This window comes from Galeopterus variegatus, unplaced genomic scaffold, assembly GCF_000696425.1.
Source record: "Galeopterus variegatus unplaced genomic scaffold, G_variegatus-3.0.2 Scaffold1078, whole genome shotgun sequence".
Lineage (NCBI taxonomy): Eukaryota > Metazoa > Chordata > Mammalia > Dermoptera > Cynocephalidae > Galeopterus > Galeopterus variegatus.
In genome coordinates this window covers 195,350-209,151 of record NW_007727189.1, presented here as the reverse complement: position 1 = coordinate 209,151, position 13,802 = coordinate 195,350, and the positions used below count along the sequence as shown (strand labels likewise).

The following is a 13,802-nucleotide window of genomic DNA, read 5'->3' as shown; positions in this document are numbered from 1 at the left end:
TAACTATTTCTAGACCTTTATTTCTCTGTGAAAAGGGGGGGCAGGGGGGCAGGGAAGGAATAAAATACAAACAGCACAGTTGACACAAAAAAATCACTGAGGAGAAGGGAGAAAGGGAGGTGGAGATGTAGATGGGGAGGGGGTTCCCCAGAACAGCAGCAGAAGCCAGTGACCTGGGATGCTCACATCGCTCCTCCGACATGGGCAGGAGTGGCCCCTTCCTCCCAGGGTCGCTGCCCTGTCCCACCTCATGCTCCCTCAGCCCCTTGGGAGGTGAACAGTGAGAAGTCTTCCCAGGCTGGGGAGAAGAGGAACCGTGCTGGGGGTAGGGGCCTGGGGTCAGACCATGCACGGGGAGTGACAGCCAAATGCTCCCCACTGTCTCCCCAGGGAAGAACTTATTGGGACTGGAGGGTGGACATCACAGGCCGGCAATGGCTCCTCCTCCAACATCAGGCGAGAGACAGAACTAGGGAAAGAGGAACAGACAGGAATCAAAACCACAGCTTTCCCTCTGCCCACAACTGCTGTGGTACCTCCCCTTCCCCAGGAGCTCTTGCCCACAGGCCTAGTGCCTGTCCCTGCAGACCACCCTCCAGCTGGGGGCTCTGAGCTTTCAAGGCCTTACCAGTCAGAGCCTCCTGAGCAAAGTACTTGACGTCCACATCCTGGTCCTGGGTCAGCTTCTCTAGTATGGGCTTCACTTCACTCTGCAGGGTGCTGGAGGGAAAAGGGGAAGGGTCAGGAAAGGATGAATCAGGCTGGGCTGGGGGCAACAGGCAAACAGCAGGCTCCTGAACAAGGAGGTATAAACAAACACAAGGTGGCAGGAATCACAAGAATCCAGGACATACACACAAATCAGAAGTCTCTGAGACCCAGGATACAATTACTTTGAAGGCCAAAAGTTTGACAAACACGGACGTCTTTGGGGTTCAAAACAGGGAGGTCAGAGTAGTCTGGGAAATGGAACATGGACCCACAGAACTCACAAGTCTCTTGAGGCCAAGCGAATGGATATCTTTTTGGTATTACATGTGAATATTGTGGTAAATCACTCTTGATTCTTGCCCATGAGGTGCTTGGGTGGCCAGGAGGAAGATACAGACCAAACTGATAATAAGTAACAGGGGCGTGGTAAGTGGCTCAAACGATAAATTCTTGGCTTTGCAGGAACCCAGAGGAGACATCTACTCTCACCTAAGGGGCCCAGGGAAACCCACTTGCAGTGAAAGTCAATTGTTTTTAGAAATTAATGTGGACTTCAGAGAAAAACTGAAGGTGTGAGGTTGTGTCCTTGAACACAGACAGGAGAGAAATAAGAAATGCAGGTTTCGTAAATCCCTTCCAGCTGACAGTTCTCCTTACCCCCAAATAACCACGACTCTCACTTCTATCATCCAGAATCGTTTTGCCTCTTAGGTTTGGCTTCTCACTCAACACAATGTCTGTGAGAATCACCTGTGCTGTTGCTTATAGCAGGCATCTGGTTTTTCATTGCTGAATACAGTTTTTCATTGTATGAATAAGCTAGAATTTATCTACTCTACTGTTAACAGGCATTTGGGTTATTTCTTCTTATGGCTATTATGAATAAAAGCTACCATGAACATTCTTTTAACAGAAACGGCCCTCATTTCTCTTGGATACAGACCCAAGAGTGGAAGGATTGGTTCACAGGGTGTACACATAACTGGCTTCATCATATTCCACCAGTTTTCAGTGACTGGATCTCACCTGCAATGTGGATGAGAGTTACAGAGCTGTTCTACGTCCTCACCAACACTTGCACCGCTGAGGTTTTTAAGTTTAGCTAGTCTGGGGTGTGCATACTGATTCTTCACTGAGTTTTAATTTGCATTTTCTTAATGGCTAATGAGGTTGCATACCCTGTCATATGCTTACTAGCTCTTTGGAGATTCTCTTTTTGAAGTGCCTGTTCAAGTCTTTTTGTCATCTCTTTCTTAGGGTTTCCTTGTCTTACTGATTTACAGACGAATATTTTGGATGAGTCTTTTATCAGATATATGTATTGCAAATACCTCATCCCAGTCAGAGGCTTGCCATTTTACTCTCAAAATGTCTTTTGATCAATAGTTCTCCATTTTACTAAAGGCCAAATTATCAATCATTTCCTTTGGTTTGCTGCAAATCTGTGCCTACCTTAAATCATGAAGATATTTGCCTACATTCTCTTCTAGAAGCTTTATTTATTTATTTACTTATTGTTATGGTTCTGGTCTGTCACTTCAAATTAATTTGTTTATATACTGCAGCAGGAGTTCTTTTATTCCTGCATGGATATCCAATTGACCCAGCCATTTCTAGAAAATATGTACATTTCCCCAGTGAACTACAGTGGTGCCTGCTTTTACATGCGTGTGGGTCTCTTTCTGTGCCTCGATTCTGTTCCACTGGGCTATTTGAATATTCTTGTGCTAACACCTCATTATTTTAATTACTGTGGCATCGTAAGTCTTGATATCTAGTAGTATAAGTTGTACAACTTTGTTCTTTAGGAGTGCCTTGGCTAATTCAGATCTTTGCATTTCCATGTTATTTCCAGAATCATTTTCCACTGAAGAGCCTGCTGAGATTTAATGGGATTATACTGAATCTACAAATGTATTCAAAGAAATGTCCCACCCATGAATATTATGTAGGTCTTCTTTAACTTCTCCAAGCAATGTTTTACAGTTTTCACTAGAGGTGTTAAACATCTTTCATTAAATTTATTCCTTGCTTTTTGATGTTTTTGGTGCAATTATAAATTATACACATGCACATGCCTGCACACGTGCATACACACAAAAAATTTCATCTACTAATGATTTGTTGTCCCTTTTCCATTCCATTCTGTGATGTAGGCCATGTGAATTTTCATTCTACAGTTGAGAAAACTGAGATCTTGGGAAGGGGGAAGGACAGGCTAAGGTCACAGAACAAGCAAAAAGCAGTGCAGGGCCTCAAAATCTGGGCTCTATCTTCAAAGGCAAAAATTAAGATGCCCAGAACAAGACCCAGCTGGTATGAAAGTACCCAAGCCTCACCTGTTGTCCAGGATGGGCCCTATCTTCTGCAGGGACTTGGCCACGTTGAAGCGGACATTGGCTACGGGGTCCCCAGCCATACGCAGGACCGTGGGCAGCATGTGCTTGGTGGTGATGTCCTGTCCACAGACCTCAGACAGCACCTGGGGGCCAGTAAGTGGCAGAGAAGTGATCATGCAAAGTTTGTGGCTAACACCTATTTCCACCTGCCTCTGACCAGGCCACCTCGGTGATCATTAGGCCATAGGGGGTGGCTGGGCAATATGGGAGACTCTGAGTCCAGATTCACCCACCACAGGATAGTCTAACCTCCAGAAGCTCCTAAGTCCCCTAATACCTTCCTAACACCATGTCTCCATTCTGGGATATCCTAATTATTTCTGTCCTCAGACTTCCCTTCATTCTCTGTGATCCCTCCTTAGCACAGTGGTCTCTAAAGTGTGGCATGAGAAGAAACTATCAAAATAGTTTTATTTTGCCGACCCTGTGGTGCACTCAGGAGAGTGCAGCGCTGGGAGTGCAGCGCTGCTCCCACCGCGGGTTCGGATCCTATATAGGAATGGCTGATGCGCTCACTGGCTGAGCGCCGGTCACGAAAAAGACAAAAAAAAAAGGAATAAAATAGTTTTATTTTTATTTATCTTTATTTATTTTTAAAGATGACTGGTAAGGGGATCCTAACCCTTGACTTGGTGTTGTCAGCACCACGCTCACCCAGTGAGCTAACCGGCCATCCCTATACGGGATCCGAACCCGTGGCCTCGGTGTTATCAGCACCACACTCTCCCGAGTGAGCCACGGGCCGGCCCAAAATAGTTTTATTTTTAAATCCCTTCCTTTAATTTCTAGCTATGTGTGTGGTTTATATATAAGTATAGTAGTACATGAGATAATTATAATGAAAATAAAAGCAAGTCCTTTTTATGTATGAGGGTACTTCAAAAAGTTCATGAAAAGATTCATATTATCTTTTAATTCCATTTTCCCACAAATTTTTTAAAGTACCCTCATATAACTAGATTAATCTTCACAACCTGATGAATTAGGTACCATGATTACCAGTATGAAGTCCCTAGAGGTGAGAAAACAAAAGCGTTAAGTGGTTAGGTAATTTTCCTAAGGTCCACGGCTAATCTATGGCTGAGAGAGAACTTAAAACTTGGTCTGATTCTAGAGCCTACACACTTAACCACTGTCTCATAAGTAGGCATACATACATATTTTGCAGGGAAAGCTCAAAAAACTTTAGAGATCACTGCTTGAACAGTTCAAATCTCCCTAGCCTTGGGTTTTCCACCATGCAAGTCCCCACCCCCAGAGGCCCTATGACCCTGACCCTAGGAACCCCGCCCCTGGCCTGCAATTTCCCCAGGGACTCAACCGTATAACCACAGAACCCTGTCATTTCTCCTTCCAAGCCATGGTCTCCCTTGGTGACCCAGCACCAACTCCCAGGCACTCCAGTTCCCCAGAGATGGGACAGCAGGCAGGTGGAGGTCCTCACATTGATGCAGAAGAGTGTAGTCATGCGGTGCAGGTAGTTGGGGTCTCCAGACATGGCCAAGACCTTGGGGATGATAGTGGCATGGGCCCACTCCTTCCCAAACTTCTCTACCAGCTTCTTCAGGTTACTGGTGGCTGCTTCGCGGATGGCATAGACTGCAGAAGCAAGGTGAGGGTGAGAGGGGCAGTGATTCCAGAGGTGAAGGACATGGATGGGGAGTATCATACTTGCTACCACTTACTGAGTAGCTTCCATGTGCCAAGCCACACAGGAGCCAATAAATTGCAGCCAAAGAGGATAAAGGGCTCGCTGTGTTATACCTAGTGTTTTGTTTTCAACAGCTCCAAGAGGTAGGTTCCACTGTTGCCCTCATTTTACAGATGGACAAACTGAGGCTCTAAGAAGTGATTTTACCTGAGCAAATTATACAGTACTTAGTACACTGAGCAGCACCTGACAGAAATAAATGTGAACTTTTATTTTTTACCACTCTTAATGAAAACAATGAGCAATCATAACAATGGTCCTTAGAGATTGGGATGAAAAGTCCCATGTTTTGCACTATGAGTGTGGGTAAAAGATGGCAAGCTAACTGCTTAAGCTTCAACAGTCCAGAGGGTAGCCGGTCTGTCTACTCAGTGGCCCTCTGACTCTGCTATAACAGGAAGCCCCTTTGTGACCTGTTACAGCCCCCTCCTATTCTACACTCCTCTACAACTCTAACAAGTGGGGAAACTGGTCCACGTGAACATTCAATGGTGTGAGGAATAACTCCAGCCTCCCCCCCCACCCCCGTCCATCCAACCAGCCCCACCCAACCCGTCCATCCTTTCTGGAACTCCAGTCTCCTCCTGTTGTCATGCTGGAGGTACTCACCATGATCCACGAGCCAGGCCATGCACAAAGAGTTGAGTTTCTCATCAAAGAACTCCACCCCCTGCAGGAGAAAAGGTTAGGGCTCAGGGAGAGTGGGCAGGAAGAGTTGCCAGCAACACCCCAGAGATACTAGACATCTCCCAACATCACCTGAAGTATTTCTTTCCCTCTTCTCTCTTACTGAGTTCCATTCATCCTTTAAGGCTCTATCTCCTGGGCCCCTTTCTCTGACTCCCCAGGCAATCATCACAGCCTCCACTGAGTCCTCAAGTCCCCCAGTCTCCCCATCACAGTCCTAGATACTTGCAGTCTACCTCCCCTGCAGCAGCAATGCCTGGCCCCCAGGTCTCTGCACTCACCAGCTGTCCAGCCAGCAGGGGCATGTACTCAATGATGGCCAGCCGCACCCGCCACTTGGCATCTTCAGCCAGTTCCACAATGGCAGGTAGCAGGGACTGTGACAGCTGCCGGATGCCAATCACCTCATTCACACAGTCCAGGTTGGAGATAATGTTCAGCCGTACCTCAGGGCACTGGGGACAGGACAGGAGAGTTCTGAGAGAATGCACTGCACATGGCAACCCAGGACAGGGTGAAAAGAGTACTTTGTACAATGAACATCTCCTGAAGGCCTACTACTGCCCAAGCCCAGCTCCCGAACCTGGAGGCACATTAAAGGCACACACAAAGTAAACAACATGGATTATTAAGTGAAGCAGCTTTTTAAATCTTATAACAGCATCACAAGAAATGTTTAGCCATTTTGAAATGACTTTCAGGAATCACTGTGGGAAAATATGGTTCCTTGGAAAAAACAGAGTCATGCAAACATGATTCTAATCCAAGCTCTGCTGCTTGCTAGCCGGAGCTCTGTGGCACAGGTTCCTTTCTGGGTATCAAACTTTATCATGGAAGTGTCCATTGAGCCTCAAAGGGTAGTTGAGGTTTTTAGAGAGAAGTGCCTACAACAATGTCTGACACACAAGGGGAATGATGTGTGGGAGCTTATTTTTATCATTTCTATTACTTTTATTCTCTCTGCTAGTCTCTGAACACTTCTCATTCATCCTATGTCTCTTGTACCCAGCAGAAACTCTGGCCCATAGTAGGTGTTCAATACATGTCTGCTGAAAGAAAGAATGAAGGAATATAGAAGTATTTTTTAAACTGCTTTTGATTACCAGTATTATGAGCTCTGATTTACAATACATACAGATACCCACCCCATCTACTTCCATAAAGCATACGAAGAAATTTATAAGAAAAGGTACATAAACAGTTAGTTCTTGTTACTTGAAACACAAGCTCTATAAGACCCTTATCCTAACATATTCCCAATGGCAGACACCCTAAGCTACTCCTCTCTACTACTCCTTCAGGAGCTGTGGGGTGAAGGGGCAAGCACTGAAATGAATCACTGAACCAAGTAAGCAAGTGTGTAGTAAAGGGTCAGCAGGTGTAGGCTGTTCAAATTCTGCACATTCCAAAGGCAGGACTGGCCCCTGACCTGTTCCTGGGAGGTAACCACTAAGTCCCTGGAACATCCTGCCTGATAAGAGTACTTGGTTTACCTAGGGACTTTGGATAGTCTATATTAACAATGTGATTTATGCTGATGGTCTTGGGCCACATAGTATCAACTTGATCTCTGAGGGTCTGGAGATAGTAACTGAGGTCAGCCATGCAGACACTCCATGCCTATGTGACCAACTCTCAATGAAAACCCTGGACCCCAAGGCTTGAGTAAGCTTCCCTGGCAGGCAATACTTTGTGTTATCTTGCTGAGAGAATTAAGTGCTGCCCATATAACTCCACTGGGAGAAGATAATTGGAAACTCACAATTGTTCTTTCTTCTATGCACCTTTTTCTTTTACTGATCTTCATCTATCTTTTCACTGTAATAAACAGGAATTGTGAGTATATAACACCTTTTCTGAGTTCTACAGTTGTTCTAGCAAATCATCAAGGAGCTAGAAACAGCAAGCAAAGAATAACACAACTAGCAATTGCTGGGAGGACAAGATGGCCTCAGTTGGTGTAGTGTATTAAATTATGTACCCTCCTCAAACTCACTGAAGCTTGAATTGTGTCCCCCAAGTTTTATGTATTAGAAACTTGGCCCCCACTGTGACTGTTAAAAGGGTGGGAAATCCTATTATGGTAATTGAAAGGTGGAGCCTTAAAGAGGAGATTGGATTGTAGGACTATGCAGTAGTGAATGGATTAAAAATGGTGGTCAAGGGTGTGGTTCTGAGGGCTTTAAAAGAAGAGGAGAGTCTGTCTTTCTCTCTCTCTTCTCTCTCTGCTTCTACTGTCTTGAAATGTGAGACCCCTGGGTTGCTGTCGCCACTGTCAGATGAACTTTGGACTTCCCAGCCTCAGAAACTGCAAGCAAATAAATTTCATTTTCTTATAAATTATCCAGTTCTGTGTATTTTGTTATAAGCAACAAAAATAGACTAATACAGTTAGCCACCCCAAAGTGAATTCCCCAAAATGCCCCCCACCCCCAACAATTCCTTTGTCAAAAACATGTAAGTCCCTCTTTATCAAAATAACAAGATTCTCCTTCAGGGCTGGCCAGTTAGCTCACTTGGGAGAGCATGGTGCTGATAACACCAAGGTCAAAGGTTTAGATCACCCCATACCAGCCAACTGTGGGGGTAAAAAAACAAAAAGGATTCTCCTTTAGGAATGGAAGACAGCCAATTTTCCGTTACCTAGTCTGAAGGCTATAAAAGAAATCTCATAACCAACACAATTTCCCTACTTACAATGTATTACTTCATGTCTTCCTAAAGCCAAGGATACTCAAGGAGAGGGGTACGAACTGTCAAAGTGCTCATCAACTTAGTTTTCTATTACATTCCTTTAAACACTCCACTAGATATAACTGCTTCAAATGTTTGTGAAACAATGTTCACATAAGCTACATAAATTGATATAAAAGATTCAGCTGTGAGTTTACTTAGCTTTTCTTAAAAGGGACATTGTATCCAATGTTTACAAAACCCTCAACTGTCATAATGGTATCAGAAGAACCATCTCAGTGTTCTCGTCCTATTAAAGCAAAACCTTTTAATAAAATGATTTCCGCCAGTAGTTTTACCCCCAAAACCAAAACCTAACATAATCCTTTTTGGTCAGTTCCACCTTGGCTTCCATGACTAATGGTTCTACAGGACTTGAGCTCAAGAGAGGTGCTCTGAAGACTGATTCTTCTTAGAAAAAAATACCACAATCATAAATAAGAGCTCTTTACCCATTCTTCTTTCTTTCTCTAAGATAAGATTTCTGGGGTGGGAGATGGCCTATGTCTACCATCTTAACCCCAGTATGGGAAAATGAATTAAGGTGCATGTCTATGTGTCAGACTCTACGACTGAGTAATGTAATGAAAGTACTCCATTAGAGTTCAAAGATGACTCAAACTGGGCAGGCTGTGATGCTGTCAGATTAGAGGGCCTGAAGGTGTAGAAGGAAACATGCTTTCTTCCCTTAGGACTGTATGAATACAACCACAATACCCGAAGGGAGATTTCTTTCTTGAATAATTTGAAAATTAACTGGATTGAGGAGCTGGCGAGTTAGCTCATTTCGGAGAATAATGGTGTTGATAACACCAAAGTCACAGATTTGGATCCCTGGTCTCTGTATCAGCCAGCCATCAAAAAAAAGAAAAAGAAAATTTAAAAAAAAAAAAAAAGGAAAGGAAAGGAAATTAACTGGATTGAAACATAATTGGATTAAAAAACCATCTTAAGTGCACTTAAAACCAATTTGATGGACCTTCTGAACTGCTTGAAGACCCACGAGCTGAGCTGGCCTCACTTCTCAAATAGAGTGAAGAATGACTTAGCACATACCCAGGACTGCAAGTCCAAGTGTTCTCCACAGTGAATGGGCCTCTTTCCTTTCCCTGAAGGAGAAGGGTAGCAAGACAGATGGGGAAAATGTTGTGTGTATCTATGTGGAGGTCTCACTTTTGAATAGAAGGGAAAACCATGTTCCCAGAAAAGCACATTGCCCATACGGATAGGGCTCTGAAGCAGCAGAGGAGTCAAACAAAGCCTCCTCTGTCAACAGGCTTACTTCCCAAGCTGCAGTGCTAACTCACTGGCGTAGGGCAACTGAGGGAGCCCTGCTGGCTCACAAAGCCCAGATGAGTAACTCTGGACCATACCTCAAGAGCAGCCTTTGTTGGGGCCATCTGAAAAAAGTCAGGCACAATCTCAGTGAATGTCAGCCAGGGACCAAAAGGGGAAGCATTTCTCAGATGATGGCTTTCCCACAAATCACCTCAGGGACGGTGAGAGGGGAGGGAAGAAAATTATTTCCTTGTTGAAATTATTCTTTTTTTTAAGAAAAGATGACCGGTAAAGGGATCCTAACCCGTGTTGTCAGCACCACGCTCACCCAGTGAGCCAACCGGCCATCCCTATATAGGATCCAAACCCGTGGCTTTGGTGTTATCAGCACCGCACTCTCCCAAGTGAGCCACAGGCCAGCCCCTTGTTGAAATTATTCTTTTCTTTAAGAAAAGATGACCGGTAAAGGGATCCTAACCCGTGTTGTCAGCACCACGCTCACCCAGTGAGCCAACCGGCCATCCCTATATAGGATCCAAACCCGTGGCTTTGGTGTTATCAGCACCGCACTCTCCCAAGTGAGCCACAGGCCAGCCCCTTGTTGAAATTATTCTGGTCTTTACAGGAAAAAAAAAAAAAGAAAAAGGAGCACTGAAATGAAACAATGAACCAAGTGAGCAACAAAATGTAAATTAAGCACACTTGAGTTGTTCAAACCCTGGCATATTTCAAAGACAGGACAGGTCCCTGCCTGGCTACAGGAGATCACTCCTAAGCGCTTGGTATGTAAGCCAGTGTGCTGAACGCTCAAGAGAAGGCTCAAAGAATATGCCCAATCTATTTAAAAAGACTTCTGTTTCGGTATACCAAGAAAAAGGTAAGCCCTTTTTATTTAGACAAGTCTATAAATCTTGGTTATAGATAAAATGTGAAATATAAAGTTTATAGATCTAAAACTGAAATACCAAATATATGCCAGATGAGTATCTCACATCAAGAAAACCATGCTGGTCCTTCTCTTTTCTTCTTTGCAAGAGAAGCTGCCCTGAGACAGACTGTGGCTATGGACATATGATTACCCTACAGTGCTTGCTAAAAGTGAAACTCCAGCAGAAAAACGCTCCAGTCCTAGCATTGTTTTTTTTTAGCACATATGGACTCATCTTCACACTTAGGCTGAACTTGGATCCTTTCTTGACGCCAGAAAGCAAAATGCTATCCAAGACCTTGGAGCAGTGTTAAAGGACACAAAAGACAACTTGAAGGGCTCTCACCAGCCAAGTTACACCCATTTAAGCATCAAAATTTTTTTAAAAAATTACATTTATAACAAGTAGCACCTACTAAAGCATGATTATAAAAGAAAATGTGTGTTTTGTGAAGCAGAGTTCAGATAAATTACTTAGGTCACAAAATTTTGGTGATTATGAAAATTAATGATGGTTCAAACTGTTAGCAAATAATGTAAATAAATGATCAAAAACAAGATTACTGGGCCGGCCTGGTGGCGCACTGCTACAGTGAGCCGCTTGGGAAGTGCGGTGGCGCTCCCGCCGAGGGTTTGGATCCCACATACAGACCGGCCGCTCACTGGCTGAGCGAGGTGCGGGAGCAACACCGAGGGTTGCGATCCTGTTGCCGGTCCCGGTCCGGTACGGGCGCGACACTGAGGGTTGCAATCCGTTGCCGGTCACGAAAAAAAAAGACAAAAAAAAAAGATTACTAAGTTTTTCTTTAAAAGGTACACTGTTTTCAGTGTATAAAAAAACCTTGGGGCCGGCCCGTGGCTCACTCGGGAGAGTGCGGTGCTGATAACACCAAGGCCCCGGGTTCGGATCCCACATAGGGATGGCCGGTTCGCTCACTGGCTGAGCGTGGTGCTGACAACACCAAGTCAAGGGTTAAGATCCCCTTACCGGTCATCTTTAAAAAAAAAAAAAAAAAAAAAAAAAAAACCTTGATTGGTAGGTAACTCTGGGGCTGAGATCACCACACTATAGCAGAATAATGTGATTTTTTTGGAGGGGGAAGAGGGGACTCAAACATGATGCAGCGCTTTCTGTTACGGTGTTTCCTCCAACTTCCTATCACACACTATATATGTGTTTGTGTATGTAAGAGAGAAAGTCAGAAAGAGTGCAGCAAGAGATACTGGGAACACAGAAGTCACACAAAACAGGTCATACACACCAATGAAGGATCCTACCGTCTTCCCAGTCACCACCAAGGCAAAAATCAGACCCACACATACACATGACCCTTCCACCCCCAGACTGATCTTGAATCCTTCCACATCTCTGCAGCCTCATCTCTACTACTTAGCTCAGCCTCATGCTCTCTCCCAGACTCCTGTAGCATAGCAGCCTCGAGTGTGGTCTCCTGCACCTCTTCTGGCCATCTCAGTTCAATCTTTCCTTCACACCGGGCTTAGGGTTCCTTTCTAACACCCACATCTGTTCCAGCTCCTCCCACATGCTCACAGATGAGTCCAAACTTCTTCCCCAGTGGTCACGCCAATGACCTCTCTAATCATTATCCAGCACCCTCTCTTGTGCACTATAGTTCAGGCAACCTGAACAGCTAGGTGTATTCATGTGACTAGCCCTGGTCAATGGGTATATGGGGTGTGAGCAGACATGATGTGTCTCGTCCTTAAGAGGACTAGGCCTGCTATTGTCTGATGCCTTCCCCCGCTTTATGGGGCCTGGAAGATGATAAAAATCAGAGCAGCTGTCTCAGACCCAGAGAGAGTTGATGTTGACAGGGCTAACCCAGTACTGTAGGACCACCTGGACTGTTGTGAGAGAAGAATAAACCTCCTTACACAAGCAACTATATTTTGGGATCTCTAATATAGCATCTTAGCCTGAACCCTAAAAAAACAGGAACCCATTCATCCTAACACCTATAGCATCTTAATGGAATCATGCCAGTCTCTGAAGGTCTTTGAGGATCAAAACTGTCTTATTCTATATATTTTTTTCTGTATCCCTAATGCCCAGGAAAAGGACTAGCACAGAGTTAATGACATGCAAAACAATGCTTGCTAAATGAATGCGGGAATGCATAGACAGTTGCGCCCACCCTCAACTCGGTGGAAACCTGGGAATCTGTTGAGATTCTAGGAGATTCCTAGCCAATCTGGGTAAGCAGCTGGCCCATTTGTCAGCTCTGTGAACCCAGAGTTCAGAGCCCTCTAATGCCCTTACCTCATCCTTCAGTTGAGCCAGGAAGAGAGGCAAAAGGTGCTCGATGGTGTTGTCTTTCCCCAGGATGGGAGAGAGGCCCATGATGACTGAGGCCAGGGCCGACTTGACATGTTGGTTGGCATCTGACACCAGCTCCTGGAAGACAGAAGGTAGTGGGTGGCAATGGGGTCAGGACAACCCTGGCAGCAGCAAGTAGACAAGCAGACACCAACTCCTAAGAAGCCCTGAGACAACAACCTGCTTCTCACTCATGGAGCAGGGGACAATTTAGGGTATGGGGAAAACTGTAGTTCCCTATGTGTCCTGCCTGCTTAGAGTTAAGTGACCCCTGCTCCCAGCAGCCCTACCCCAATCCCAAAGCTCTGTGGATGAGGGGACTAAGTGACCTCTGAAGTTCCAGGAAGCACTCCCAATTCTAAAGCCAGCCCCAAGCCTTAGATTTAGCCTGAAGTCTGGACCCTTAATTGCTTCAAATTCAAGAGCTGCCCAAACCTAGAGGGCTGGAAAGCTAGCCTGCATCTGGCTGTCACCAAAACCCAGTCTCCATGCCCTCTTTCTGGCATGCTCAGATCTGCTCCATTCCTACCACCAACCTCACCATTACCTTGATGCAGGGCAAGATCTGGGTCATGATCACATTCTCCCGACAGTCAGCTGAGAGATTTTCACAGAATTCTGTGGGTGGGGAGAGGGAGGGAGGGGGAGATGAGACCTGATATCCTGGTTCCACCTCCAGCCCCTCAGATACCCAATTTGCTGTGTTCTAGTCACCAGCACCAACCTTTGACCTTGTGGGAGGCTGCGGCCCTCACCTCGGCCTCACAGTCCTTCATCAGGTTCTGGAAGGCAGGGACCAGGTCTGTCTTAGTGATCTCGGGCCCCACTGCTTTCTGGAGCTGCAGACAGGGAGAGCCAAGTGGAGAGAATGAGAAGTTCAGCAGGTACTCTGGGCTAATGAGGCCAAAATCAAAATAAAGGCACCAGAATTGGTGCCAGAACACAGGCCTTGGAATCACTGCTGAGATATAATCCCACTACTGTGACTCTTCACCTCTCTGAGCCTTGTTTCTCGAA

General features: G+C 45.3%; 1 protein-coding gene across 1 annotated transcript in view; it reads right to left on the bottom strand.

The window, feature by feature from the left end:
* PPP2R1A (protein phosphatase 2, regulatory subunit A, alpha) overlaps positions 1 to 13,802 on the bottom strand; it is a 45,334-nt gene continuing 31,532 nt past the window's right edge. Inside the window, exons 7-15 of the mRNA XM_008574636.1 lie at positions 13,510 to 13,624; positions 13,333 to 13,403; positions 12,729 to 12,863; positions 5,790 to 5,963; positions 5,431 to 5,491; positions 4,555 to 4,709; positions 3,051 to 3,193; positions 629 to 720; positions 1 to 469 (exon numbers count right to left, since the gene is read on the bottom strand). Of these exons, the coding sequence (XP_008572858.1) occupies positions 453 to 469; positions 629 to 720; positions 3,051 to 3,193; positions 4,555 to 4,709; positions 5,431 to 5,491; positions 5,790 to 5,963; positions 12,729 to 12,863; positions 13,333 to 13,403; positions 13,510 to 13,624 (963 nt within the window). The 3' untranslated portion in view covers positions 1 to 452. The remainder of the gene's footprint in view (positions 470 to 628; positions 721 to 3,050; positions 3,194 to 4,554; positions 4,710 to 5,430; positions 5,492 to 5,789; positions 5,964 to 12,728; positions 12,864 to 13,332; positions 13,404 to 13,509; positions 13,625 to 13,802) is intronic.